Below are 27,985 nucleotides of genomic sequence, written 5' to 3' on the forward strand. Positions count from 1 at the left end.
TTTCCCGGATCAGCTGGAAAGAAATCCTCTTGTGCTGGGTCTCAGCCTCCCTCATCCTTGTCCGCCCGTGTCCCTGGCAGGGTGGTGGATTCCCGGGCAGTGGCTCCTGGGCAGCCCTTCAAAAAGTGGCAGGGCAAGGACCTCTTGTTCCGACGTGTTCTGCCTCCTGTCACAGCCCTGCTGGTGTCAAACCGCCGTGGGAGATGCCAGACCTGTTCTCCCTGCAGAGATGTGTCCGTGTCTCCCACCCGGAGCGGCTCAAGGTGTCCCCAGGGCACGTCACAGAGCTGAGCTCCAGCTCGGGGCTAAGCCCTCATGCGTGCCCTGTCCGTGCCTGATCCCGGCGTGGACATCCACGACACTGAGCACTCGTGCGTGTTAAATAAAGCCTTTGGCTCTCTCGAGCAGCCCTGTCCTTCCCCCGGGGCTTGGAGGCAGATCCAGCAGTGCTAAAACCCCCAGGGCAGACGCGGCTCTCGGCCCCCGGAGCCTGCCTGAAGGAGGTGGGAGGACAGGAGTCTGGTGCCTGCTGGGAAACCATCCCAAATATCTGGGCTGGGCACACACAGGCTCAGCTCCCTCCCCCTTCCACAGCAGAGCCAAAAGCCCGAGGTTGAGGTGGAATTTCACCCTGCAGCTTGGGAGAATCCAAGGCTCAGGTTACCGGCTTCCCTACAGCCTCATGGTCCTTGTGCTGAGAGCCAGCACGGCCCCCCAGGGCTCTCTGCAGCACCCCTTGTGCCCCTGAGGGCTGGCAGGTGGTGGCCACCCTGGGCAGGTGGGCTGTGAGGCTGCACCCACGCTGGAGGAGCAGGAGAACCCAAAGAACCTTACCCATTACTTTAAAAATTAATTAATACAACATATAAATTGCTCATGCTCATAATGTTGTTCCCACAGTTCTCCCCTAGCTCTGTAAAGCACTGAAAGCTCCCACTGATCCAGTCTGCACCCTCCATGGACCCCAAAGAGACCCCACCACACTCATGGGACCATGGAGTCCTCCCAGTTTCTCCCAGCTCTACAGGGCAGACACTGCCTCAGCTCTGGAGTCTCTCCTGAATCCAGAGACCTCGAGGACTGGATTCAGTTCCTTCCACCATCAAAGGTTATTCCAGCATCTGCAAGTTGCTGGAGGTTGTGCTGAAGAAGAAATGTGCTGAAGAACAAGAGACATGCTGGTCCATTCTCTTTATTCCCAAAACCAAGTCGTGCACCCCCAGCCAGGTCACTCCCAACCAACTCTCCCTGCTGCAGTTCTGACTCCTGCAGCCTCATGATCCAAGGATGGACTTGGCCCTGTATTGAGGCAGGCAATAAAAGCACTGTGCACAGATAACACCAAACACCACTGGAATGGAGCTCACAGGCTGCTCTCAGCACAGCCTCTCCCATGCCAGCGTGGCTGCTTTGGGTCCCCATCCAAGGTTTCCCAGTGCTGCAGCTCCTGGCTCAGCTCTGGTTTGGAGAGTCCTGTCCTGTGAACCCCTGGGGACCCTCAGCCAGATGTGGAGCTCAGGTCCAAGGGAAGTGCTGGGCTGGGATCTGCCCTGTGGAGATGTTTTGCTCCAGGGACCTGTGGGAGAGTGAGACCGGAGCCCATGTGGGCACACAGAGGGCTGCAGGACCAGGCAGCAGTGTCCCAGAGCCTTCCAAAGGCCTGGGGACCCAGTGCTGGGAAAACACCCTCACTGGGGAGCTCACAGCAGACAGGACAAACCACCCCTCATGCTCACAGGCCCCACACTGCACTGGGGGTCCCAGGGTTGCTCTTTTTGGGTCACGGAAGGCTCGAGCCTGAGGAATCTGCTCACCTTGGTGCCCTGTATAGCCATCAGTGCCACTGCCTTGGTCCTGGCATTCTGTGCCTGGGGGAAGAGGATGAGACCCATGAGAGCTCTGGTGCCCCTGGTGCTGCCCCTCTGATGGGCAGCCATGGCTCTGAAGGAGAAACTGAGCTTCCCTCTGCTCCTCTGGAGAAGATCTCCCAGAGAGCTGGGGGCACAGGCAACCTTTGGGATCAGTGTGTGGAGTCTGCTGGCTCCTGCTGTGGGATGAGGCAGGATCAGCTGAGATCCTGCCCTGCTCAGCCAGGAATGCCTCAGCCAAGGGCACCTGGCTGCCAAGCTCCCAGGGATGAACCTCCCCTGGCAGTGCCAGCTGGCAGGAGCAGCCTTGCCCTTGCCCTTGGCTGTGCCCAGCTCTGGAGCACTGAGGCAGTTCCAGGCTGGGAATATTTGGCTGTGTAAAAGTTCTCTGCATTATCTTGCTGTTGCAGGCAGCAAAACTCCCCTGGCTTTCACCACAGGCTTCCACAGCAAAGGCTGACAGTGCAGGGATGGTGCCAAGGGAAAGAGCATTGGGATGGATGAGGAGGTGACAGGGATGAGGGGGCTCTGTGGTGTCACACACCAGAAGCCCATGGAGGAGAGAAAGTGTGGCAATCCTGATGTTTGGGGACTTGGCAAAGATGAGTGTTTCGAGGAAGGGCAAGGAGACCTGCTCATCTCAGCACCTCCCATTCCCCACAGCTGCTGCTTCCCTGCCCTTTCCACCTTCTCCATGGATCAGCTGCCAAGTGCCCTGACACGCTGATGTTTGCTGGTTTCTGCCAGAGCACAAGGAAACACTTTGGAAGGGCACCTGGATATTTTTTTGGCAGCTGAAAGGAGGTTAAGTAACCCACTAGAATTTGATAATGTCACTAGAATAATTAGGAATATAATCTTGGTAGCAGCCCAAGGGTGAGGCTGTTTGCTTCCACTCACACTGTGAATGGAAGCTGGAGAGGTGCAAGCAGCTCCCTGCCCCACCTGAGGGAGCTCCCAAGGGAGCACCAGAAGGACAGAGAGAAGGGAATTAACTCAGCCTTTCCCAGAGGGAGACAGGAGGAGGAACAATCATTTTTTCCTGGACTGGCAAGTGTTGAAAAGCTCAAGCCCAGCCAAGCTCTGGGCACACCACCAGCACAGTGGCAGGACCTGGGTGAGCAACCACAGCTGGGCTGGTGTTAATCTGCTCCTCCTGGAAGGGAACGCCAGCTTCCAAAATCACTGTTTCCCAGGATATGAACTCTGTTGCAGCCCTATGAACCCAGCCCTTTTCCTCCAACCCACTGGACTCCAGGAATGCCAAATGTCTGACGTGATCAGGAGGGCCAGGACACTTGGAGGCCACAATCCCCGCCCTGGGGCAGGTGCAGCAGAGCAGCTTCAGCACAGATGTCTCACCTGCAGCTCTGGCAGAGGATGTGCAGTCCCTCTGGAATGGGAACCTGGAAAGCCCCACTGGATGCCCATATTTTCCATCTTGCAGCAAAGCCCGGGGGCCATCCCCACCAGGCTGCTGGGAGGAGTGACCAGGGGGGCTCTGGGCACAGGGGCTGCCCCAGGCCGTGCCCAGGTGCTGTAACTCCTGCCCAGGAGAGGCCCTTGCCCGGCCCAGGTGCTGGAATGTCGCAGGAGCAGCTTTGTGGGGGGGAGCTTCTCAAACACACGGAATCCTTCTTTAACAGCAAAATCCCAAGCCAGATCAGCCACAAACTCTGCGTCCTTGGGGCTGCTGTCACCTGGAGCTGGCCTCCCTGGGGACAAGAGAACAGGACACTTGTTAGGAAAAGCCTGTGTTAGGTAGTCACATCCCAAACAGCATCACATGCCCTCCTCTGGGCCAGCCCAGCAGGACTCAGGGAAACTCCTCTCAAAGGGATGTGAAAATAACATCAGATTTAATTCTGATAAAGGCTCCAAGGCCACACCTGATGTGTGCAGACAAACAGCACTGAGAGCTCTCAGCACCTCCCTGTGAGTTCCTTGGCAAAGGCTGGTGCTGAGCAGGAAGGTCTGAGAGCTCCATCTGTAGGACACAGCTCTGGGCTCCCAACTTTGGTCTCTGCTCAGTTCTCCCAGGAAAGGAAAGGCCCCACAGCACAAACAGCAGGCAGGAACAGACCTGTGCTGGAGCAGGGAGGCAGCTCTGTGCCCCTGGCTGTGCTCTGTGCAGGGCACAGCTGCCCTGGTGGGCTCCTCACCTGCCAGGGAGCCAGGGTGACGTCCCTGCAGCATCACAGCCAGGCGGAAAAAGGCAAAGGCCAGGTAGAAATTCCAGTTCTCTGGGAGCTCCACTCCCCTGTGGCCACAGTACATCTGGGAATACTCCTCTGCTGTGGGAATCTCCAGGTGCCCCAAGTCACACTTCCTCAAGCCTGGAAGATGGGAAGAGGTACCAGGGAGTCAGCTGCCAGAGCAGCTCAGAGCTCCCATGGGATGGTGTGAGCCTTGTGGCACAGCCAGACCCCTCCATGGAGACACCTGCACCCTCCAGGACCTGCACAGCTGCTGTGCTGGCTCCGGATGGAACTCTGGGGTTTGGCACCAGCCCCTGCCCCAAAGTGCACATGGGGCAGTTCTCCTGGTTAGGATGAAACTGTGACTGACAGAGATCTCTCCTAAATGATGGAACCTCTCTGCTTAACCCTGTATTTTTCTTTTTAACAAGTGTATAACTTAGTTCACAAACCAGTCCTGATCTGCTTCACAACTTTCCCACCCAAAAGAGTTGCCCAGCTTCCCAGCTGGAGTGAGAGGGAAAATAATGCAAACCCAGAGCCCTTTCCAGCTGCACTGAGCCCCACTGCCAGCTGAGCTGCTTGGGCAGGAGCTGATCTGTTCTGAGCTCTGGTTCCTCTGCATGTGCCAAAGGAACTGTGACTGTGACTGTGCCCCTCTGTACCTCTGCGAGCACCAAAGTGGGCTGGCAGGAAGAAGCTCATACAGTTATTCGCCAGATCACACAGGGGATCTCCTAGAGTGGCAAACTTCCAGCCCAGCACAGCAAGGACTTCTGGCCTGTCTGGATGAAAGACCAGGTGGTCCATCCTGTATCAGAGGGAAAAAGAGATCAGGAAAGTCTCCAGAGGAGGGAAAAATCCCAGTGCTCAGCAGTAGTAGGTGCTTTCAGTGCTCTTCACTCTCTTCAAAAATTGCAGAGTCCTTTGGAAGGCAGCACAAAGTGAAACATTAATTTCTGCAAGCAGAGGGTGGAGGTTACTCAATATTGAACTCCCTGGTTAATAATGGACTAAACTGGGCTTTGAAGAATGAAACCAAGTTAGTCAGAGCCTCAGATCAGGGCTGATTCTTGAGTATTGCAGGAAGAGCTGATGATCCTCCAGTGTCAGACCAGCATTTGCAGCTGCTGGATGAAGAATCTCAATCTCATTCCCTGGAGATGCTAACCCTGACCCAAAACCCAGCTTTTGGGCTGCTCTGAAGCTGCTGCCCCAGCCCAATCAGCACCTTTTGGAGTTTGGGGGTCATTTTACCCTTGTTTCCAGCCTGGAATGTGCTCTAGGGCAGTACCTGAAATCACCATGCACCACTGTTGTCTTCTGGGATTCAGGAAAATGCAGAGGCAGCCACTGGATGAGCCTCTCCATCGCTGGAATCACATGAGTTTCCACAGCTCGATACTGCTTTGTCCAGGTCTCAAACTGCTGCTGGATGTAATTTCCTAGAACAGAGGAACACAAAGAGGCTTCAAAAGGTACCTAGAAAAAGTCAAACAGCCAAGGAGATCTCAGTCCAGAACCCTGATTTAAGCTCCAAGATTTTAATTGCAATTTCCAGGGGTCTCATACTTCTTAACTGGGCACTGGATTTAAAATTCAGGTGGAAAGAATCCAATCCTGGACAAAAATGTAACTTCTCCACCAGGAAGCTGAGCTGTCTGCAGAGGGACTGGAGGGGATGCTTGGGGAGGTTTGGTCAGAGATGGCAGCAAAGAAATTAGACCTGTACCTACAGTGGGAAGAGATGGCAACAAACATGGCTCTGGAAGGTAGGAGAACTTTGGGAACTGACAGGAAACATGGATTGGAAGAGCTCTTCACACCCTCCCACCACACCTGGGGATTCAGACTCTGGACTGCTCATGCTTACTATCCCTCCTACCCCCAGTTTGGTCCATCCTGCTTATCCCTTGAAATGCTGACACCCAGGAGAAGAAAGGATCCAGAGGCTGCTCTCACCGTGCTCCCTGAGGTCCTGCAGCTTGGCTGCTCCCAGGTCCAGGCTGTGGATCCTGGCCAGGATGTTTGCCATGGCCCCGTACCAGGCCCTGCGCCGGCGCGGCAGCACCGTGGGCAGGGACACGGCGCGGTGGATGTGGCCAGCACAGTGCTCCAGCAGGAAGAAAGGAGTGCCAAGGATGCTGGGGAAACAAACTGGGATGTGTGGGGCTGAGGTCAATCCTGCTGCTACCCCCCAGATCTCACCTGCGCCTTGAACGTGCCCCCCAGGCCTCACCTGCACAGGCAGGTGAAGAGCAGCCCCAGCAGCACTGGGGCTCTCTCTGGAGCCCAGCCCAGGCTGCCTGTGCCTGTGGCTGTGGCACGCTCAGCCCTGGCCCCTCCAGCCCCAGGAGGCTGAGCCTGGACCCAGGCTCCAGCAGCAGCTGCTCCCCTGCTCCCTGCAGTGAGCTGGGCTGTGGGGCTGCTCACAATCACCAGGAGCAGTGGGCACACAGTGAGCTGCAGTGCAGACACTGAGTCCTACAGCCAGCAGAGATCTGAGCAGGCTGCAGGCCTGAGGGCTGTCCTGTCACAGATCTGCTGCTGTCACTGCTGTCTGAGGTCTGGCAGTTGGAAAAATTCTTTCTTTATTGCAAACCTGAGCACTCTGAGTCAGCAGGAAGCCCGACAATATTGCTTTATAAGTGCTTTTCAAAGAGAGCTTTTGGATTAATTGCTAAAATGGGACATACCTAAACCAAACCAAATAGAAGTGATTATGTTCTTTGAACTTCTAGAGGCTCCTCCAGCCCCACACTGCACAAATATTCATTAGATCAGAGCACTTTGTGAGCTCTGGTTCCTTCTTCATCTTTGGGGGAATCTGGCTGCAGTTGCCAAGCACAGAGTGAAAGCTGAGGGGCAGGATTACCTTCTGTCCTCACAGAGAGCAAGCACAGGGGGCACAGGAACACCAGCCTCAGCCAGAGCTTTCAGGATCCTGACAGGGAGGGAGAGAGGTGCAAGAAATCAGTCCTGGAACTGCTGTGTTGGAGGCAGACACACTATATCACTGTGCTCAGCTTTAAATATACTAAAATCATGTGGATGGGGGAGGTGAAAGGAGCACACCCACATCTTCCCATGGCCCAGAGCCCCCAGACCTATCCCACACTCTGGAAAACAAGGGGAGGTCATAAATGATCCTCCTCTGGCACAGCAAGACCCCTCTCACCTGTATTCCCTTGGGACAGAAGGGCCTGAGGGGCCATCGGGAGGCTCCTCCTCCTTCTTCAGCACCAGCAAACGACCTCCAAACTTCACCAAATAGCTCCGGGTGGACTCTCCGTGGTCAAACTGCCGTAACTGCAGAGGGGCTGGGAGGTGGGAGCAGAGGGTCAGCACTTCTCCAGGCTTTCCATCCCCTTCCTGCACCTGGGACTGAGATCTCACTCTGTGTCCCAAACCTCTGGGGAACATGGCAGTAGCTCACAGCTGCCTCACAGGACAGGAATATTCCTGGCATCTCTTTGGCAACTTGAGCTCTACCCCTCCCAAAATGAGGAAGTCCTAAAATGTTGTTTCTTATTTCTAGGAAAGTGAAAGATCACTGAAACTGCAGGAGATTATGAACCTTTCCTTAATATTATTTTTCAGTCCCTATGCCATAGGAAAAAGCCAATAGCTCCAGAATATCCAGGTTTTCTGATGAAAGGGCCAAACTCACTGCAATACCTGTTGGGTGGGCACCAAGAACATCCTCAAGGTACTTTTGCAGACGATCCTTTGGGATTTCCATGCCTGGTCTCACTGAACGAGTATACGGAACAAACCCTTGCAAAGGAAATCCCAGATGGGTTTCCAGTTCTTTGAGTGCTGCTGCTGGATCATCAACCTGAAACCAGGAGGGAGAGAGTAGAACCGGGTGACAGCTAGAAGACCAAATTTCCTGGGAAAGAGAGAGCCCTGCCTGGCTGGGATCCATTTATCTGTGAGTCCATCAGCACTGATCCACTGGCACACAGGAATTCATGGTCATTCCCTGCCAACACAGATCTCCCTACCTTTACTCTGCCCTGGAGAGACCTGTGATGGTGGCACAGGCACTGTGAGCTTGGGCTGGGATAAGAGCTGGAATTCACTGTGTGCAGTCCAAGGGAGTGGAGGTCACTCTTCCCACCAGCCCCTCTTGTCCTTTCCCCAATGGTCCCTAAAGTAAAACCCCTGTGCTCAGTGACCCCAAAGCCCTGTCAGTCCCCAGCTGACTCATCCATGAGGCCTCAGAATTTCTGGGAATTCATTAACTGGGGCTCATTTTCTGCAGTGGTTTTCTCAACCATAGGGATGGTGCTATTTCTCCAATAGGGAACAGAGGAACAGGAATGAGGAGAGACTTCCCTGAGGTTACACAGGGTTTGGAGACATGAATGAAACAGCCCAGAGAAGATTTTGCCAGTGATCCATGCTTTAACCCCACCACATCCTGCAGGGACAAGGAAGGCTGGAACAAAAGGCTTGGCAAGAGTCAGCCACTGCCACTTGGAAATCCTGAGCTGTTCAAACCAAACAGCTTCTGGACCCAAAATCCACCCCCAAATCCCACCCTGGCTGTGCCACTTTGTACCTTCACTGTTTTCATGCCAAGCTGGGCTGCCACCTTCAGGTTCTGGCTGCTGCTGTCCAGCAGGATGGATTCCTGGGGCTGGACACCCAGGCGCTCCAAGCACAGCTTGTAGATCCCAGGATTTGGCCTGGGCACCCCTTCCTGATGTGATTCAACCATCTACAGCAACAACAGATGGAATATGCATGAGCCTGCTGTGACCACAAACATCTGGGCAGTGCTGGAAATGGAGATGGGAGGGTGGGAAAGAGACTGGTCTAATTAACATGAGAAATAAAGGATGTGGAGCTGGGTAGGCCGTGGTTCCAGGGACTGTGTGGGTGCCAACTGCTTTGGCCGTGGCTCCTCAGCTCAAATCAGCCAAACAGGATCAGCCAGTCCTTGGATGGAAGATATCCAATGAGATGTCCCAATGTGGGAGACCAAGCTGGTCCCAGACCAGTTGTTCAGTGCTGTCTAAGGAAGCCTTGGATGGCAGCACCTTCCAAAGGCTCAGGAAAAGCACCATCCTGACCACTGCACCCACCAGCCACCCCAAAGCCACCTCCACAGCAGCTGTGTTGACCATAACCAACCACCTGAAATCTGGATCTAGAAAACATCGACTCAGTGTCTGAACACTCCCACTGCCCTCACAACCATGAACAGCCCAAGCAGCCATTGCCCTGCTCTGTAACACTCCAGGAACAGCAATGAATCCATTAGATGGCTATAAAGCCAACACTAATGGAAATCAACATTCAGTTATTTTTCCCCCACTAATTGCTGTGCAGGGCTGTTGCTCCTGTTCCAGGAGCAACCCACACTGGAGAGACCATGGGTATTGGAGCCTTGAGGTTCATGTGTCATCTAATCTGCTAATCTGTGTCATCTCTGCAAAGGTGAAGTGTGCTGGGAAAGGAGACTCTGCTGGGAGAGGAGCATCTGCTCCTCATCTCACACAGGTCAGCATGTTGGGGTAGTTTTTTTGTAGCACAGGGGGTGCATGAACTCTTTGAAGAGTCCTTAGTCTTTTAAAGCTCATTTTTGTTTGTTTGTTTTAAAGCAGGCAGGGCACTGAATAATAACATTTATTTCTAGTCTGGTGTTCCAGCTTCCAAGTCCTCTGTCTCCATCACTGCCTGTGCCTGTTACACAGAGACTCGTGGTTGTGTGGGCACTTTGCAGGGATCTGCAAATGTCACTCAGCCCCTCTCCAAGTGCCTACAAGGAATTGTGTCAGGAAATGTTTTCCCAGGCTGATGTCAACCAAGCTGTGCTGCTGCTCATCTGCTACCTGCACTTAAAGAATTTCAGTTGCTGCTTTCACAGGTGGAGGAGCAGAACCCCGTTTGGGATCCATCCAGACTTACCACATCAAAGTGCTGCTGGTCCAGGGGCAGAAACCTCTCTCCATCCCCCAGGCACAAGCTGTGGCTCAGCAAAGCTGTTTTAAGCCCTTCTGCCCGGATACACTGAGCTGCTTCTGCCATTATGGGGAGCTGTTTTCTCATCTCCTTTCGGATTAAATCCCAGAGAAACGAGTGCACTGGAACACGGACATTTGCCTGAGAAACAGAGAAACGCCAAGAGTGATAATGGGATAGAAATGGGGTGAAAATAAGAGTGGCTGGGTGGGTAGGTTATCTGATCATCTTATCTTGTTGTCCTGCTGCCTCTGGCAGCAGAAGGCAGGCAGGGAATCTCTCAGCTAAATTGCTTTGCCCAAATAAACAAATGTTCTCACATTCCTAATTCTGCAGCAGAGATAAAGGGCTGATTTGAGGAAAGAGAAATCACTGGGACTGTGCCTGCCATGGGATCAAGGCAGGTTAGAGACAGACACTGACAGCTCAGCAGGTAGGAAAAGAATCTGCACCTGAATCTGAGATGTTTGAAAAGGACTTTATTCCAGTAGGAAATGAAGGCAAATTCATCTGCCTGCCCTGCCCAGGCACCGGGATAATGGTGAAAATCTGCCCTGCTCTGACAGCAGTGCTTCCTAGATGGAAAATCCAGACCCTTCAACCAAAGAATTTCTTTTTAAAGCTCCTCTTTCCTCACTGGACCTGTTTCCATGCAGTCAGGAAGCACAGGGAGAGCAGGGGGGAGTTGGCTTACAATCTCAAAGCACTGCTGTCCCAATTCCTGCAGGAACTCCACAGCTGTCAGCTCTCCTCTGGAATACTGCAGAGAGAGGCTGCTCTCCCCTCCAGACAGGGCAGCTTGCTGGATGGTGCCGGCTGGAATGCAGCTCCAGGCCTCCCAGTCTGCATGGAGAACAGCAGGGAAGCCAGGAAAGAGCAATCAGCAGACTGGGAAATCAGCTGGGAGTCCCTCCGAGGTCCACACAGGGCCCAGCACTGTGAGAATGATGTGCTGCACTGGGGTGATCGACACAGCACAGAGCAAAGGGTTTGGGCATTCCAGGAACTGCAGCACCTCAGCCCTGTTTTCAGTGTGGAGGATTCCTAAAGCTGCTGGAGGACTGCACCAGCCTTGGGTGGTATCAGGTGGTGGCACTACAGGACAGGTTTGTTACCAGGGGGGTGCAGGGTGGTCACTGTTACTTCTGTGCCTTTTGATAGCACAACAGGTGCCACCATCACAAGTTCTGGGGTGTCTCACCAGAGCCAGAGACAGCTGGAAGAGGCACCTGAAATTTATCTTCCCTCCAAGCACAGGAACAACAGGAGCTCTGCTGACCAGGGACCAGACCAAGAGAACAACTGGAGCTGTGCCAGGGCTCAGTTAGGCTGAAATATCAGGAAAGGTTCTTCCCCCAAAGGGTGCTGGGCACTGCCCAGGCTCTCCAGGGAATGGGCATGGCCCCAAGGCTGCCAGAGCTCCAGGAGAATTTGGGCACTGCTCTCAGGGACAGGGTAAGGATTGCTGGGGTGTCTGTGCAGAGCCAGGAATGGATGATGATCCCTGTGGGTGCCTCCCAGCGCAGGACATTCTGTGGTTGTGTGGGATCAGGAATGGGAATACACACCTGTGGCTGTCCTGTGAGGGGCTGGGAGCAGCACCCCGCTCTCCTCAAAGACCACGGCTTTGTAAGAGAAGCCTCTGGAGTGCTGCTGGATCAGCGGGAGCCGCCGGATCCCAGCACACAGAAGGTTCTGGGCACGGGCAGCGCTGCTCAGGGACATGCTGGGAACCACGGAGTGGCCAGGGGAACTCACACCTCAACCAGAGACAGGCTGGAGCACAACTGCAGAGCTACAGGGGAAGTGTTCATTTATGCACACAGAATCATGGAATTGTTATGTTGGAGAAGATCTCCAAGACCATCCAATCCAACCCCCCTGAATCCACCAAACCCTAGGGCCAAGGGCCACCTGGGCTCTGAACACTTCCAGGGATGGTGGCTCCACCCTGGGCAGCCGCTCAAGTGTCCCAGACAAACCAGGGACCCCCAAATGGGGTTTTAAACAGGGCCCACACCCGTTCAAGTGCTGAGGATAATGGCTCTGCTCATCACTAACACAAACTAATTGCTGCTCATAATCAGTGACTGCAGCCATGTGAGGGTCACCTCTGTTCCCAGGGAACAAGGGACACAACAAAGTTAAACGGCCTCAAGGTGTGCCAGGGGAGGCTCAGGTTGGACAGCAGGATAAATTCCATCATGGAAAGGGTGGTCAGGGATTGGAACTGCCCAGGGACGTTTGGAGTCTCCATTCCTGGAGATGTCCAAGGCAGGCCTGGACATGGCACTGGGTGCTCTGCGTTGGTGACAAGGTGGGAATGGGTCAGCGGCTGGACTTGATGACCCCGGGTTTCTCTGCCCTCAGAGACTGTGGATCCCTCCCACCTCCCAGCCCGATGAGCCCGGGGGTCTCTCCCCTCAGGGATCCCTCACGCCTCCCGGCCCGATGAGCCCGGGGGTCTCTCCCCTCAGGGATCCCTCACGCCTCCCGGCCCGATGAGCCCGGGGGTCTCTCCCCTCAGGGATCCCTCACGCCTCCCGGCCCGCCCGCAGCGGGGAAGGCTCCCGCTCTCGCGAGAACGTACCCCGAACTCTCGCGAGAAGCAGCGACCGCCCCTCGCAGCCCCCCGCGCTCTGCCGCCGCAGCCGCCGCCGACTGCTACGCCAGCGCGCCGTGACGTCACGGGGTCAGAGGGGAAAGGTGCGGCAGGCGGAAGCGGCTCCCGTCCCGGTCCCGGTCGGCGGCGGCGGCCCCGCGGAGCCCATGAGCGTGTCCCTGGTCGTGATCCGGCTGGAGCTGGCCGGGACCTCCCCGCTACCCGCGGGCTTCGCCTACAGCGCGGCCGGTGGGTTCCCTCCGCCGGGGGCACGGGCGAAGCGCGGGGCAGCGCGGCCGGGCCCGCTCCGCACCGCGCAGCTGCCGGCGGGGGCCGTCCCGGGGCTGCCGGTCCCGCGGCTCCGCGCACGGCGCCCCGTCCCAACGCCTGCTTTGTCCCCGCAGCTCCGGACATGGCAGCGGAGAGCACCGCCGCCGTGCCCGCCTGCCTGGAAGGGAAGGGCCCCGGGGAGCGGGCGGCCATCCTGCACCAGCACCTGGGCCGCAGGGAGATGACCGACGTGATCATCGAGACCATCCAGCCGCGGGCAGGTACCGGCAGCGGGCACCGGCGGCGGTTTGGGCTCTCCGCTGGCGGCCCCGTGGTGGGGAGAGCGTCCCGGTGCTGTCACCGGCCAGGCAGGACCGGGGGCTCCCGGGCCGTGCGGGGTTTGCGGGTCCGGAGTGGGGCTGCGGTTTGGGGAACGAGCAGAGAAGGAATGCGGGGGCAGAGCTGGAGATTCCCGGTGGGCACTGCCCGCTGACCTCATCCCAGTCCACACCTTCCTCCTGAGGGCAGCCCCGAGCTCTGGGACAGGGACGGGACCCAGGGGACCGCTGGGGCTGTGCCAGGGGTTAGGGTGGAGATCAGGGAAAGGTTCTCCCCAGAGGGTGCTGGGCACGGCCCCGAGGCTGCCAGAGCTCCAGGGGAGTGTGGACAAAGCTCCCAAGCTGGGACTGTTGGGGTGTCTGTGCAGGGCCAGGGGCTGCCCTGGGTGATCCTGGTGGTCCCTTCCCCTCAGTAAAGGGGAAACTTTGCCTTTGTGAAAGACAAAGTAGAGGCTGCCATGGAGGGAAGAAAATCCTTGGAGGCTACATCAGCTGAGGACAAAACTAAGCAGGAGGATCAAAGCAAGGAGTGTGAGGCTGCTCCAGACTCTCCTTCCAAGCAACTCCCAGACCAGATTTCCTTCTTCAGTGGGAACCCCTCGGTCGAAATCGTTCATGGAATTATGCACCTGTACAAAACAAAGTAAGAATTCCTCATCCATGGCAGCTCAGGTGGGAATGGCAGGGTGAGTTGGCCACCCTGGGGCTGTGGCTCCTGAGTGGGGACAAACAGGAAGGGTGACTGGCTCCTGGGAATGCAGAGAGTGACTGGTGTTAATGGTGGAGCTTGGGGCTGTGGGTGGCACCTGTGACAGCTGTGTGTGACACTGAGGGCTTGTGAGAGTGTAAGACAAACACAGATTAAAAAAAAAAAAGATATTTGAAAGCAGCTTTCCAAGGGATCCCACAATTAAATAGTGATCTCAGGGGTCTTGGTGACAGGCCTGGGAGCCGTGTGAGGCAAGGGAAATGTTTATTTATGGAGGTCTCATCCTGTATTCCAGGAGTTCCAATTTCACACTACTCCCCTATAATTGTCTGGGAACTCCCATTTCTGGCCTTCCTGAAAGAAAGGAGACCAGGAGCCAGTAGATGGGCATTGGCAATAGTACCAAACATTGCTCAGTTGTTCTAGGAACAGTGCTGAACATCTGGGCCTTGCCAACTTCAGCTATTTTTATAGAAAAACAGGTGTCAAACTATTCCTGGCAATCCCACTGTTCCTGGAGCTCTCAGGTTCATCCTTAGCTAAAGGATGCCTGTTTGTGGTCACTCCTGATGACAAAAGAGGGTTAAAGTCTGACAGCAGAGTTGCTGTGGCTGTGTGTCCAGCTGTGTCCCTGCTGTGTCCCCAGCAAGATGACATCCCTGAAGGAGGACGTGCGGCGCAGTGCCATGCTCTGCATCCTCACTGTCCCTGCCACCATGACCAGCCATGACCTCATGAAGTTTGTGGCCTCCTTCTATGATGTGATTGAGCACATGAAGATCATCAGAGACTCCACCCCAAACCAGTACATGGTGCTCATCAAGTTCAGCTCCCAGGTAAGGTGCTTCCAGCATTGCTTGGCTGCAGGAATGTCACACCAGGTCACTCATCTGGAGGCTTGGGTGGCTTCACTGGGCAGCCCTGAGCCAGGGTTGTACTTACCCATGGAGAAACAGCCCTGTCTTCCTTCCCAGAGAATTCCTGGGGCTGCTGAGGTTAGTCCCACACCTGGAAGCAGTGGATGCCATGTTCTGGCTGTCCTCTTCTTTTGGCAGGATATTTTTCAAAAATTAATCCATGTACAGAGTTCTCTGCTATCTCTCAGCTTGTTCAGAATCTTGTGCTGTGCTGAACAGAAAAGACCCAGCCAGGGGAGCGCCCCTTGTTTTAAGAAAGACTTTTCCTGCTTTTCTGAGGAGCTGGGTGATTTCCACTGCCAGTGTGGAAAGGACAGAGCCCCCCAGTCTGAGAGCCTGGGGGTGAATTGGTACCCAGATAACAGAGTTTGCTCCTTCAGGCCCCTTGGACTGGGCACCTTTAAATTCTCCCCCTAATTCTTGTGTGGACCCTTTCACTTGGACATTCTCTTCTCCTGGCTGCACATGATTTGTTTTGGGGTTCAGGGAGAGCTTTCCCCCAGCTGTGAATTCTACCTGAGAGATTTCCCCAAGCCCTTTGTGCAGATGGAGGATTTGTGTGAGTTTTGTACTAATTGCAGTGGTTACAAATATGGTTTTATATCTCTTGTTGCATTAAGTTACTCAGGCAGCTATTTAGTGCTAACCAGCCTTGCAGCAAATCCCTAAACCTTTGCTCAGTTCACCCAGAAATTCCTGTTTCTCAGGCACTTCCCTGAAGCTCTGTTGACCCCTAATGGTTGTGCCTGCAGGGAGCAAAACAAATCTCCAGGTTCTTTATGCTCCTGCCTGGACTCACCAGGAGAATGAGAATGTGGCATTCAGCTGATTGGTGGTTGTGGAGAAAGGGTATGGGGAGCTCCTGAGGGAAAAGAGAAGATTAATTTGGCAGGCTTTGGGTCAGTTCTGCCTCTTTTGTCCTGGAAGGTGCCTGGGCTCTTAGTGGTGAGTGGATTCTCTCCCACACTTAAGCTGATGTGAGCTGATGCCAAACCCGGCACCAAAATGCAGTGCCTGGAGCTGGCTGAGCCCCCCTCTGGTGTTCCAGGGAAAAGAAGGGAGGATATGGGAGGTTTCTCCTCTTCTCCCTTGGGTGGATTTTCCTGTTTGTAACCAATTTCCCCTGCTCTGTGCCCAGGCTGATGCAGACAGTTTCTACATGGCCTGCAATGGCCGGCAGTTCAACTCCATCGAGGAGGACGTTTGCCAGCTCGTCTATGTGGAAAGGGCTGAAGTCTTCAAGTCAGAAGATGTAAGTTTGGTTTGGTCTTTTTCTCTGCATTTCAGAAGGTTTTAAAGGATTTTTTTAAAGAATAAACAGCAAAAATGCCTTAATACATCATCCCTACCTCCATTTTCCATTCCAGGGGTCCTTGGAAGAGTTTGTGTGGTGACTCCATGGATTTGTGACTCAGCTGTGACCTAAAGCTGCCTTGGGTTGTAATTTAGGGAATCCACAGAGCACAGTGGGGCTGGTTGCAGGTGCAGCCCCTTCACAGAGCCCTGGCTGGGGCCCTTTGAATGCTGGGGATCACTTTCTTACCTTTGCAATACATTCCCAACCACTGTGTGGTCTCACAGTGTTCCTGTGTCATGGTTTTGACCCCTGGTGCCAGCAGTGATGGGAAGCTGGAGTTGATGGCTGGTGCTGGGAAGATGCTGAGCATTTTCTCTGTGTTTGGTGCTTGCAGGGGGCCAGCCTGCCCGTGATGGACCTGACAGAGCTGCCCAAGTGCACCGTGTGCCTGGAGAGGATGGATGAGTCTGTGAACGGGATCCTCACCACGCTGTGCAACCACAGCTTCCACAGCCAGTGCCTGCAGCGCTGGGAGGACACCACGTGAGTGCCTGAGCTTTGATTCCAGCTCTGAGGCCCTGCTTGGAGTGCTGGGGGTTGTGCTGACAAAGCTGGGCTGCTTTTCCTGCCTAGGGTTAGGGTCTCTGAAAGCACAAAGCCCAGAGCTCCAGGCACACTGCAGCTGCCAAAGGCATCCCAAGAAGCATGGTCACTGATCACTGTGGGGGCAGGAATTACTGCATGTCCTTTTTCCATTAAGGGGCTCCCAGAGAAAAATCTCCCTGCCAAAAGTAATTGAACAATGATTCCCTGGGAGAATTGTAGAGGAGTGCTGATTATCTGAAAATTACTCCAGGAGAGAAGTGCTGGGCTAAAGTGGCCTGGCTGCACACGCAGCTCTGCTTCACTCAGCCTTGGCAGCTCAGCCAGGCCCTTCCTTGGCATTGCAGATGGATCTGCTCCTGCCTGGAGCTCAGGGGCCTTGTGGGGAGCCCTGCAGCCTTCTCTCCTACCTGGATGTTGGGAGGAAGAGGAGGTGAGGAAGAACAGGTGTGCAGGGGCACACTGGGAAAGGGAAGGCAGGGGAAGAAGGGATGATGACAAGATGGCTCAGTAGATCAGGCAGGGGAGGCTCCTGTAGTTCCAGGTGAGTGATGGGAAGTCGTGTCCCTGGTACAGGGAGACCCTCCATGGCACTGGGCAGGCTGGGGGTTAGACCTGTGTGTCTCCTTAAAGCAGCTGTCCTTGCTGCCACTGACCCTTTCCTCTTGGTGCTCCCAGCTTCCCAAATCCTGTGGAGTGGGATTTTGGTGTGCCTGGAGCCCACAAGTGCTGCTGTCAGCTGGATGTGTTTTTTCCATTCCTCTGGACACTTTGCTGGTTTGCTGCACCTCAGGCAGGCACAGACACTGCAGCAGGAGGCTGCAGATCCTCACTGTGGCTGATCCATCCCTGCTATCCCAGTTCCTGGATTCACTGATGGAATGTGAGGGAGATTGGAATGATTGTGATCAATCACTCCTAAGGCAGAGTAACAACTCAGTGAGATTAATCAGATTTGGAGCTGGGCAGGCTGAAGGGCTGCTTTGCTCCATAAATCCAAGCTTCTGGAAATTTGGGGCAGTGGAGCATGGCCATTGCAGGAGCAAGATCCCAAATAGCCCTCAAATATGGAATGTACAATTGAAGCAGAGCTTATGCTCCCAGTCTAAAGGAATGACAAAGGAAAAACCTCTGCTCTCCTTGCTCAGGCACCACAGAGGCTGCAGGTGCCTGAATTTGAATAGGAACTGACTGCAGCCCAGTTGTCTGGAAGAAAAGAAAAATCTTCCCTGGAAGATTTCTTGGGCTTACCCAGCAGCTAATGAAAAATACATTAACAGTCCTGGCAGGCTCAGTTATCCCATTCCTGAGCTGAGCTGCTGCTGTTCCAGGGCTGGACACAGCTCCCTTATGGTCTGGGGTGTTCTGTCTTTGTGGCAGCACCAAGGGAGTTCCAAGAGAGGTGAAAGATCTGGATCTTCCTGCTACTGATGCTTTTAGGGTACAGTTATGGGATGTTCTTCCTGGGAAAGATGAGATTGAATCCTTGGGGTTGGGGTGGGATTGAAGCATCTCCTCAGGGTTGTTTTAAGGACTGAGGGGTGTTTGCAGAGTGTCACTTGGCTGTCCCCAGCAGTTCCAGTGCCCTTCCTCAGTGTGTAGCTTCTGTGTAAACCCCTAGGACTGCACCAAAACCAGATCCAGCTGAAATGGCTTTGGAAGATCTTTTCTTTGTTCTGTCACCAGCTTAAAACCAGGAACTTTGTGTGGAATTAATTCAGGTGGGGTGAATGTGAGCTCATGGGTGATACAGGGAAATTCTGCTGCACGAGGCATTTCCCTGGAGCTCTCTGGCTCTTTTCAGTGACTGGAATGTGAAGATGTTGCTCCCTGTGTCTCATAATGTTCTTGTTGCCCTCCAGGTGCCCTGTGTGCAGGTACTGCCAGACTCCAGAGCCCGTGGAAGAGAACAAGTGTTTTGAGTGTGGAGTTCAAGAAGTAAGTAGGTGGGTGGAAGGTGAGATCTGGCCTAGATCTGAGTACACAGCTGCTTGGGTTGCTTTGGGGCTTATTCTCAGGCTGATTTTGGGCTGGTTTTACCAGCCAGTGGGGTATCAGCTTTCCTTTTGAGTTGCATCAGTGCTGAAAAGAGATGTCACCTCACAGGTTTCCTGGTCTGATGAATCTCTGCAGTTCTTAGGGTGACAGCAGGGAGCTAAACCAGCCTGATGGTGGTGGCCCTTCCAGTCTGTGCCCTCCAGAGCTTGCTGAGATCCCTCATTCCTTAGCCAAGGCCACTCTCCCATCTGGGTGGGATTTATGCAGCCCCTGCAGGGGTTTAACTGCCTTTGATGGGCTGGGCCCCTTCTCCTTGGCCTTCCAGCTGAGGGGGGGAGCGGGAAAGCAAACACTGACAGGAGTGGGGGGTGGCTCAGGCTGTCTCGGGGTGCTGCTGCCCCCCAGAGCTGCCCCCCCAGAGCTGCCCTGTGTGTTGCAGAACCTGTGGATCTGTCTGATCTGCGGGCACATCGGCTGCGGGCGCTACGTCAGCCGCCACGCCTACAAGCACTTTGAGGAGACGCAGCACACGTACGCCATGCAGCTCACCAACCACCGCGTCTGGGACTACGCCGGCGGTGAGCCCGGGCACCCCAGGGGCTGGGCAGGGAGGAGCTTGTGGCTGGCCTAATCCCTGCCTTTGGGGTCCAGCCATCTCTGCTCTAGCAGCAGCTTCTTGGGGCTGGAGGAGGGAGAAGGTGACTCTGTCGCAAACATCCCTGGAATGTTTGTTACTCCTTTTCCATCATACCCCATAAGGGGTTTTTTCCAAATACCCCATAAGGTGGCTGGGAGGAATCTGCTAAAGAGCAAATGTGTGTGGTGTTGGCTTTGTGCCTCTCTGAGGGGAAGGGTCTGGGTGGTTTCATTGTGCTCCATGATTGGGGTTCCTCAGATCTGAGTGCCCGTGGTTGGATTTTCTCTCCCCAGACAATTATGTCCATCGGCTGGTGGCAAGCAAAACTGATGGCAAGCTAGTTCAGTACGAGTGTGAGGGGGATATGTGCCAGGAGGAGAAAATTGATGCCTTACAATTAGAGGTAAATATTTTCACTTGTTGGACTCTGCATTGTGGAAGTGTTTCCAACCCTGCCATAACCACAGTTCAATCCCATCAGCTGAGGCAGCAGATCTGCTCCCAGCCTGGAATTGTCTCCAGGCAGGAACAGGATGGGTTTACTGCTTGTTTTTTTTTTTTTTTTTTTTTTTTTAAGCCTCTCCCTGGCTCTGCAGAGCCAATGCAGCGCAGTGTGAGCTGGCTGCAGTGTCGTCCTCTGGTCACTGGTGATTGAAGCAGAGCTGCTTGTGCTGCTGCAAACAGGGGGCACTGGAGGGAGAAGTGGGTCTGAGTCACTCCCCAGACCCTTCCCAGTGGATCTGTGGCTTGGGTTCAGAGCCATGATCTGTGTGGCACTGTCACTTTGGGTGTTTTAGCTCCCAAACTGAACGAGGATGCAGGAATCCACAGCTGTGTGCTCACCTTGGCGAGCACACAGAGCTGAGAGTCTGATGCCAGCCTTGTTCTGTTCCCTTCCCTTGAACAGATAATGATTTATTTATTTTTTGTACCTGTTGCCCAGCTTCTCCTAACTAAAGGAGAGGAGCTTGAAATGCCTGCTTCACTGAGCAGCCACTGCAGCACGATTTCAGCCGCATTAGACACGAGGGTTTGTGAGGAGGAACAGCCCACAGAGACCAGACTGGAGCAGCTTGTTGCTCACATAAATATTTGGTTGCTTTTCAGTGAATTTTCTGAATAACACTTAGATGCTAAACCAGCTAATTTTAACCCTTTTTTTTTCAGTGAGGTGTTTGCTTAAAGCATGTAAGATCTCTCTGTCTAATGAGATTGAGATATTTCAAGAGAGAATGAATTTGGCAGTGTTTAGGCACTCAGAAATTACTGAGAGTGATCAAGGCTCTGTGCATGTTTAATTCTCTAGTGAATGCCTAATTTGATGCTTATTAGCCTGATGAAAAGGAGTAATCACCTTTTTCAACCTTCTCATGACTCATTTGCAGAACCAAAAGGGAAAAGATGGGATGTAGGGCATAAATCCTTGTTCAGATACCAAAATGACATTGGAATGCGACATACATGTTGGAGAAGAGTAATTGGGAAACAGTAATTGGGAGTAATTGGTTACAGAGAGCTGAGGGTGCTTTCCCAGGAATCTCCTTATAGGAAAACAGGATATGTGCATTGATCCTACTGCACTGGAGTTTGGTTTGTAGATGGGAACTCTTCCCTTCAGCCTCTGGAATCTCAGACTCTCAGGTCAGGGATGGGTGCTGCTTCATTTTCCTGTAGACATTTATTGCTATTCCATGAAAAATCTGTCTCCTTAAACAATTCTTGGTTTGATATTTTCACTTGATCCTTGTTGTGCTCTAAAGCCTTTCCTTAATTTCAGAAAAACCCCAAAATTATTTGATTGAGAAATCCAACTGGTGAAAGCCATCAGCTGGATCTGCAGCTGGGCTGTGTGTCCAGAACTTCCTGATTTCATCTGTTAAATTGATGAAATGGATTGTGCATTGGAACCCTTAGGGCTCCTTGAGCAGCAGGGCCACCCTGACTGCTCTGTGTCTGTGTTTGTAGTATTCCTATTTGCTGACGAGCCAGCTGGAATCCCAGCGGATCTATTGGGAAAACAAGATTGTCCGGATCGAGAAGGACACGGCTGAAGAGGTGAGCTCTGCCCTGGGCTCTGGGAAGCTCCTGGCCCAGTTCAGTGGGACAGGAAGGAGCTGCTGGATCTCTGGCTGAGCCTGGGCGCTGCCTGCTGCAGCCTCACACAGCCTGCTCCGCTCCCAGCTGGGAAAATTGGCTCCAAGATGGATCTGTCCCTTATCTGGCTGCTCCCAGGGAGCAATTTGCTGCTCAGTGGTGCAGAAGCAGGTAGATTGCCACAAAGATTGCAGCTTGATTTAAATGTGCTGCTGGGGAAATGCAGCAGTGGTGGAAGGCAGCGTGGTGCTGCAGGATCCCGGAGCCATCCGTCTCTCCGACACGGATCTCCAGGGAATGTTGGTGGAGCAGAGACAATATGACTTTAATTTGCTAGGCTGCAGAAGGTGGAACTGTCTCTCTGCTCCAAATGCATATTGATTTGCCCTTTCTTTTTGATCCCTTCTCTCTCCTCATCACCCTTTGGGAAAAGTTCAGAGTCTCCTCCTATAAAGCATCCTGCAGGCAGGACTGCTTCAAAATGTCACCAGGAACAATCCAGGGAGGATATTCTACTGCTTTCTCACTCTACATACATCCTTTCAACCAGGTTTAAAGTGAGTCAGGATTTAGAACTAAGTCCTTAACTTTCTTCAGGACTTCTAATTAACCATTTAATGTCTGCAGTTAAGTAAAAATAGAAATTGTGACTGTTGAAAGGGTGGTCATTGACCTTGTCCTAAAGAACAGTCCCAGGAATCTTATGGAGAGCCTTATAAAAGGAAAATATGTATCAAAAATAATCTTGCAAGTGGCCAGGAGACACAATCCTCAAATCAGCTTCAGAATGAAACCACTCTGATCCCTGCTCCAAACGTGGTTTCACATTTAAAGATCCCAATAATTTTATCCATGGCACTTGCTCCATGTAAGTCTTGTCTGGATCGGTGCCACCATGCAGTGTATTCCATTATCAGTGCTCAGGCTGCTTCCCCAAATTAACCATCAGCAGCACCAACATTCCCTGATTAGGACTGGAAGGCTTCAAACCTGCCCTGCATCCATGAGTGCTGACACTGGCATTAGTGCAGGCTGCTCCTCCAGGAAAGCATTTTCCATTAAACTCCTGCCCCACTGCCTGTGAGCGTGCTGGAGGCACCAACAGAAGGCAAACAAGAATTCCTGACTCTAAATTTCCTGTCAGTCTCATGCTGGAGGTTTGACACCTGGAGAAGGAGAGCTTGGCTTTCTCCAGGAGCAGCAGCTGGAATGGGGCAGCAGAGGGAAGAAGGAGGCCATGGCCAGGGGATGTTTGTGTTTGGGAGATATTGGTGTCAGTGGGTCAGTGTTGAGTCAGCCCCTGTTCATCTTCACACTCATCCTCTGAGGTTTAGTTTAAAATGAGCAAAAACCCAGCCTTGAGTTGGAAATGTGAGTTTGCTGATGGATCCAGAACCACGAGAGAGTGGCCAAAGGAATGCTGGATGCAGGCAGGAAGAAGTTAAGGAGCTGCTGCAGCTTTTGGCAGTGCCTGGCACGGATCTGCAGCCGGAGTTGCTGTTCTGTGGGAGCAGCTTCCACGGCAACGTGGCTCCTTGGGAGTCTGGGATCCAAGGGGAACATGGGGGGTCCTCACCAGAACAAAGCCTTGGCTCCAAGCTTTCCTTACCTGGGGAGAGGAATTGGTCAAAGTCTGGAAGCAGCTCTGGAAAACCAAGTGTCCCTACGAAAGGGCAGCGGACTTTGAGCTGTTGGAAATGCCCCTGTGTTTGTTTTTACAGATTAACAACATGAAGACCAAATTTAAAGAGACCATTGAGAAGTGTGACAGTCTGGAACAGCGGCTCAATGACTTGCTCAAAGAAAAGCAGTCAGTGGAGAGGAAGTGGGTACCACTGCCAGGTTTAGTTCCATGCAGCCATTAAAACACCGTGCACTGACATCCAAAAAGGAAAAAAAAAACCTCCTGCTATTCCTGGGTTTTGAGCTGTTTAAGCTGCAATACTGAGAACATGGCTTGCTTTATAAAAAGCTCTGGTTTCTGTAGGTGTTCACAAATGGGAAGTGTCTGAGTGAGCCCAGCTTTGGGGCCGTGAGCTCCCTTTCCACGCTCTGCATGTTTAGCATTCAGGGATCCTTCCTCTCCCTGCTCTGAGGGAGATGCCAGCCTGTTTTGCCCTTGGTGGGTGCATCCAAAGGGATGAAAGGCAGCTCAGCAGAGGCATCACCCAGCAGAGAGGAAAACACAGATCTTGGGAAGTGCCTGGAGGAAAGATGTCAAGCCTGGGAATTGTGGATCCATGCAATCCTTGGGTGGGACTGTGTTCCTGTTCTTCCCAGCCCAGGACCTGTCCAGCAGTCCTGGCTGGAGCAGGGAGCACAGGCACTGAGCTCCATGCAGCTCACCTTCCTGAGTGGGAAACAGGCAGAGGAGGGTGCCAGCAAACTGCCAGGGCAGAAGCAGAGTTGGTGGGAGCAGGCAGCCCTGTCTGTGAATCACAAGGCTGATACCTTTGTGGGAGCATCTTCCTTCCCAGTGAAGTGATATTTGGAGTGTGGCAGGAGGCCCCTGACTGCTCTCAGCTCTCTCAGGGTCCCTTGTAATCTCTGTGCCCTTTTTGGCACCCATTCCAAAAGCTGCAGGTGTGTGTCCAAGGTCAGTTCCATCTCCCAGGCACGCCCTGCCTGTTGTCTGTGCTGTTGGCTTTTGGCATGAGATGGAATTGCCTGACCTGGGGGGATTTCATTCTTCTTGTATTGCCCACCTTGCCCATCTTTGCTGGAAAACCAAATTCCAGGTGGAGTTGGTGGGCTGAGGGTCAGTTATGCAGCGAGAAGACCGAGGTGATGTTTGGTCTGGGTGGGCAGTGCTGCTCTCCTGACTCCTGCTTCTCTCTGCAAGGTGTTCCCAGCTGAACAACAAAGTGGCAAAGCTCTCCAACGAGCTGAAGGAGGAGCAGGAGCTGAACAAGTGCTTGCGAGCAAACCAGGCCTTGCTGCAGAACAAACTGAAGGAGGAGGAGAGGGTGCTGAAGGAAACCTGTGAGCAGAAGGACCTGCAGATCTCTGAGATCCAGGAGCAGCTGAGGGATGTCATGTTCTACCTGGAGACACAACAGAAAATCAACCACCTCCCAGCTGAGACCCGCCAGGAGATTCAGGAAGGACAGATCAACATTGCAGTGGCATCTTCTGCCAGCTCCTCCACAGCAGGCACGGGAAAACCTTCCTCTAGGAGAGGCCGTGGCAAGAGAGGGAAGTGAGAACAGGAATTCTCTGCTCCCACCCTGGAAGTGGCCGTGCCAGCAGCAGGCCAGGCTCACCTCGGGACTCGGGCTGGGACCACCCAGCTCCCTAAAGCTCAGCTAGAAATTGTCTCCAGAGCTGCTCATAAAACTGGCTGCAAGTCAGTGGAGGTGTCTGTGGTATTTAAAAGCATTTCACTGCACTATTTAGCTGTTTTTAGGCAGATCTTGGTGACCATTTTGCCTTCCCTCCTTTTCAGAGCCCCTCCTGTCATGCATTTGACTTTCTTGGAGAGTGTTTTGGGGTGGGGGGGTGTGGGGTGTGTCCATATCCAACATCCCATTCCCTGTGGGGATGCTGTAGAGTAGGCTCAGCCTGGTGTGTAAGGCTTCTCCAGTTCTTCTCCTGGATTAAAAGTATTCTCAATTAAGAAGTTATTTAATAAAACAGTGTACATTAGGTTATATACATCTCCTTTTTGTATGTGCAGTCCTGACACTGCAGAACTGCCTGTGCAGGAGTAGAACTGTAGTTTGGAAAGAAAAAGGAGTGAGGTTTGGAAAATAAACCATCTTAGTGGTGTAAGAAACCAGGCAAGTCCTGAAGGCCAGTGGTCTGGGAATTTAAAGGCTTTAAGGGACTTTCCTCTGATCTCTCTTAATTTTAAAGGTGGCCTTTGAGAGGCCAGTGCTTGCTGTGGGGCAGAAAGGGTGGAAGTTTTGTGTTCTGGATGCTGCTTAATGTAGTTATTTTACAGGTATTTCTACAAATTAAGTGGAGTCATCTGTGAGTTGGGGAACACATTCCCAGTGTTCCAGCACTCCTGGAGCTGGGGGTGTGTGTGTCCCCTGCCTGAGCTGCTCTGGCAGTGTTGGTGTGAGCTCCAGAGCTGTTCTCCTCAGAGCCAGGTGAGGAGAGGGACAAGCACAGCCTTTTCCAGGCTCTTCCCACATTCCCAGAGCTGCCCCTGCACCGGGTCCTCACCAGGAGCTGCAGCTCTTGCTTCAGTTCCTGTGCTCACCAAAACGTGGCACTATCCACAGCTTCAGCTGGCAGAGCTCCTGTGTGACTTGCCCCAAAGGGACACAGGTTCTGGAAGGGAATTGTGTGCACAAATCTGCTTTGGTTTGGGTTTTCTGTTGGTTTTCACTTAGAATCTAAGACTCAGTGCTCTGGGGTGGTAAGTTTTCCCCTGGAGAAGCGACTGTCCTGGTTGCTGTTGTGCTCAGAATCAGAGCTTTTAAAGGCTGATCTTTTGTTAAAAATGGCAGGGGAGTCCCCAGTTGTCTTTCCAGGCCACAGGATAATCCTGATCCTTGTTGGAACAATCATGACCTTAGTTTGGAACACTGGCCTGAAACAGCCAGTCCTTTATTGCTAGAAGTTGTTCTTTTTTTGGCCCATTGAAAGGGACAAGTCCCAGTCCCTGGAATGACCCTGGGAAGGTGGGTGGGTCTCATCCACTTCCTGCCTGCATGGACAGAGAGAGTTGAACTTCCTCATTGGAATTACAGGGCTGGTAGTGCACTCTGGGCATCCCCTGCTTGGGTTTGGAGATCTGCCCCCACCACCTGGAACGTGGACCTTTTCTGACTTTGGAGCAGGAATGTACACTCACTTTTCCAATGTGTGGATTGTACTACCAGGCCTCTGCCTTCTGTAAATGACCCTAAGGACCTCGAGATGTACAGCACGGCTTGCTCTCCTAGAGAAACTATTTTATTTAAGATATATTTTTACACCATTAAGATCCTCTGACCTTTTGCTGAAGGCTTGCTTTGTGTAGAACACTAAAGATGCTGTACTGTATCTTGGAATTCATTTTCAAAAAATGTGATGGAAAATTAAACCAGCGTGCAGTTCTTTCTGTGTGTTTGTTCCACTGGAGGGGAGGGAGGAGGTTATTTTGGAAGTCTGATTGTTTTTAACTCAAAGGCAAAGCTGTCCAAATGAGCTCTTGGCCTTCTTTGGGCTGGGGAAGTTGGGCTCAGCTGAGCTGATAGGAGCAGATAAGGCTAGGCAGTTATCTCTGGGCAGCTTGTGCAGAAAAAGCAAGAATTGTAGAAGGCTTTGTGTTAAACCAAATAACTCTCAGTCCTTGAGTCCCTTCCAGCTTCTCCTTAAACCATCCTAGGTGAGCAGAGACCCTGCAGTGTCTGTCTGGGTGTTTATTCACTGCTGCAGATCATGGGGCTCCTTCCCTTGGGAGACTTCCCACAAGGAAATGGGGCTTGTGGTGAAGGGAAAGGTCCCAGCTCAGGCTGGTCTGTGACTTTTCCTTACCCTTCATCTGGACCCAGAAGTGCCTGGGAAGAGCTTTGGCACTGGGGCCTCAGCCTGTGGTCAAGTTTTGACATCAGCAAGTGGAGCAGCAGGTCAGCCCTGGCTGTGACTCACTGTCCCCACAGCAGGAGGCTGCATAGCGTGAAACTCACCAGCACTGGAGAGCTGAGATTGGCCGAGCTCCTGCTGTGGTTACAACCCTTGAAATAGACATTTTAATTTGGAAAGCCTGAAAGGAACACACCTTTCCCCAGCTGAACACAGGGGTTTGCTGGCTGTGCTGGGTGGTTTCCCAGGGAGCTGTAGGACACAGCCACGTGGGCTCTGTGGAATAACAGAGAGATGTTCCTGCAGGAGCAAGAAATGAGGGACCTGCTCTCCTCAAAGCATTGCTGGTGGTCAGCACGTGCTGGAACTTCCCTGGATCCTGCTGTTCCCTCTGGAATAGGTCCCTGCTTCACCTCCTGGCAGGCAGGGAGTGGGACACCGAAGTGATTCTGTGAGCAGGGGCAGGATGGTGACCTGGAGCCTCTGCTGTCACTGCCGTGGGGACAGCAGCCAGCTGCCAGGCGAGGAGGTGTGCAGGGCTGCAGCAGAGGCTGTGCCATTGCAGGGCCAGGGAGAAGCCCAGCTGGAGCAGGGCCCCAGCCAGCAGAGCTTGGCAGAGGCTGGAGGGTGCTGAGATCATTCACTCCAGCAGCTGCTCCCGAGTGAGCACAGGGAGAGGCGGCTCCACGGGCGGAGGGGGAAGGCAGAGACAGAGGGCTCTGCTCCCCTGCTTGGGAGGGAAGTTTTGGGCAGCTGGGGGTGAGCAGGGGCCCAGGGCTGGACTGTCACTGCTCCATGACAGGAATGTTCCACCTGAGCCATGGCAAAGCTGGGTTGGCATTTTGGGGTGACACACCTGACATCGCTGTTTCTGGTTCTAGGGTGTCATTCATTTTTTTGTATCTTGGGAAGAACCTGTCCCTTAATACCAATTAATCCCTTCCATGTCACCATCCTGCAGAGG

General features: G+C 53.2%; 2 protein-coding genes across 3 annotated transcripts; one reads left to right on the plus strand and one right to left on the minus strand.

Annotated features, from left to right (window-relative positions):
- Nucleotides 1-1,176: 1,176 nt before the first annotated feature.
- ACAD10 (acyl-CoA dehydrogenase family member 10) lies at nt 1,177-12,734 on the minus strand. Of its 2 annotated transcripts, XM_030231541.2 has the most exons (15): nt 12,630-12,734; nt 11,608-11,834; nt 10,734-10,882; nt 9,986-10,180; nt 8,634-8,792; nt 7,745-7,904; nt 7,245-7,386; nt 6,942-7,010; nt 6,029-6,210; nt 5,361-5,511; nt 4,732-4,877; nt 4,031-4,204; nt 3,231-3,583; nt 1,815-1,868; nt 1,177-1,576 (listed from the first exon to the last, which is right to left on the minus strand). In XM_030231541.2, the coding sequence occupies exons 2-15, from the start codon at nt 11,762-11,764 to the stop codon at nt 1,499-1,501; spliced, it is 2,169 nt and encodes a 722-aa protein (XP_030087401.2). In that variant the 5' UTR covers nt 11,765-11,834; nt 12,630-12,734; the 3' UTR covers nt 1,177-1,498. The 2 variants fall into 2 exon arrangements, with proteins under 2 accessions (XP_030087401.2, XP_050836429.1); XM_050980472.1 differs by lacking the exons at nt 10,734-10,882; nt 12,630-12,734 and having other exon boundaries at nt 11,608-11,755.
- On the plus strand, nt 12,723-26,553 carry BRAP (BRCA1 associated protein). The gene is made up of 12 exons (XM_030231542.2): nt 12,723-12,890; nt 13,046-13,192; nt 13,691-13,892; nt 14,605-14,794; nt 16,014-16,127; nt 16,567-16,715; nt 18,638-18,713; nt 19,213-19,351; nt 19,704-19,813; nt 21,376-21,465; nt 23,226-23,329; nt 24,347-26,553. The coding sequence occupies exons 1-12, from the start codon at nt 12,809-12,811 to the stop codon at nt 24,705-24,707; spliced, it is 1,764 nt and encodes a 587-aa protein (XP_030087402.1). The 5' UTR covers nt 12,723-12,808; the 3' UTR covers nt 24,708-26,553.
- Nucleotides 26,554-27,985: the final 1,432 nt, after the last annotated feature.

Source organism: Serinus canaria, chromosome 15, assembly GCF_022539315.1.
Source record: "Serinus canaria isolate serCan28SL12 chromosome 15, serCan2020, whole genome shotgun sequence".
Classification (NCBI taxonomy): domain Eukaryota; kingdom Metazoa; phylum Chordata; class Aves; order Passeriformes; family Fringillidae; genus Serinus; species Serinus canaria.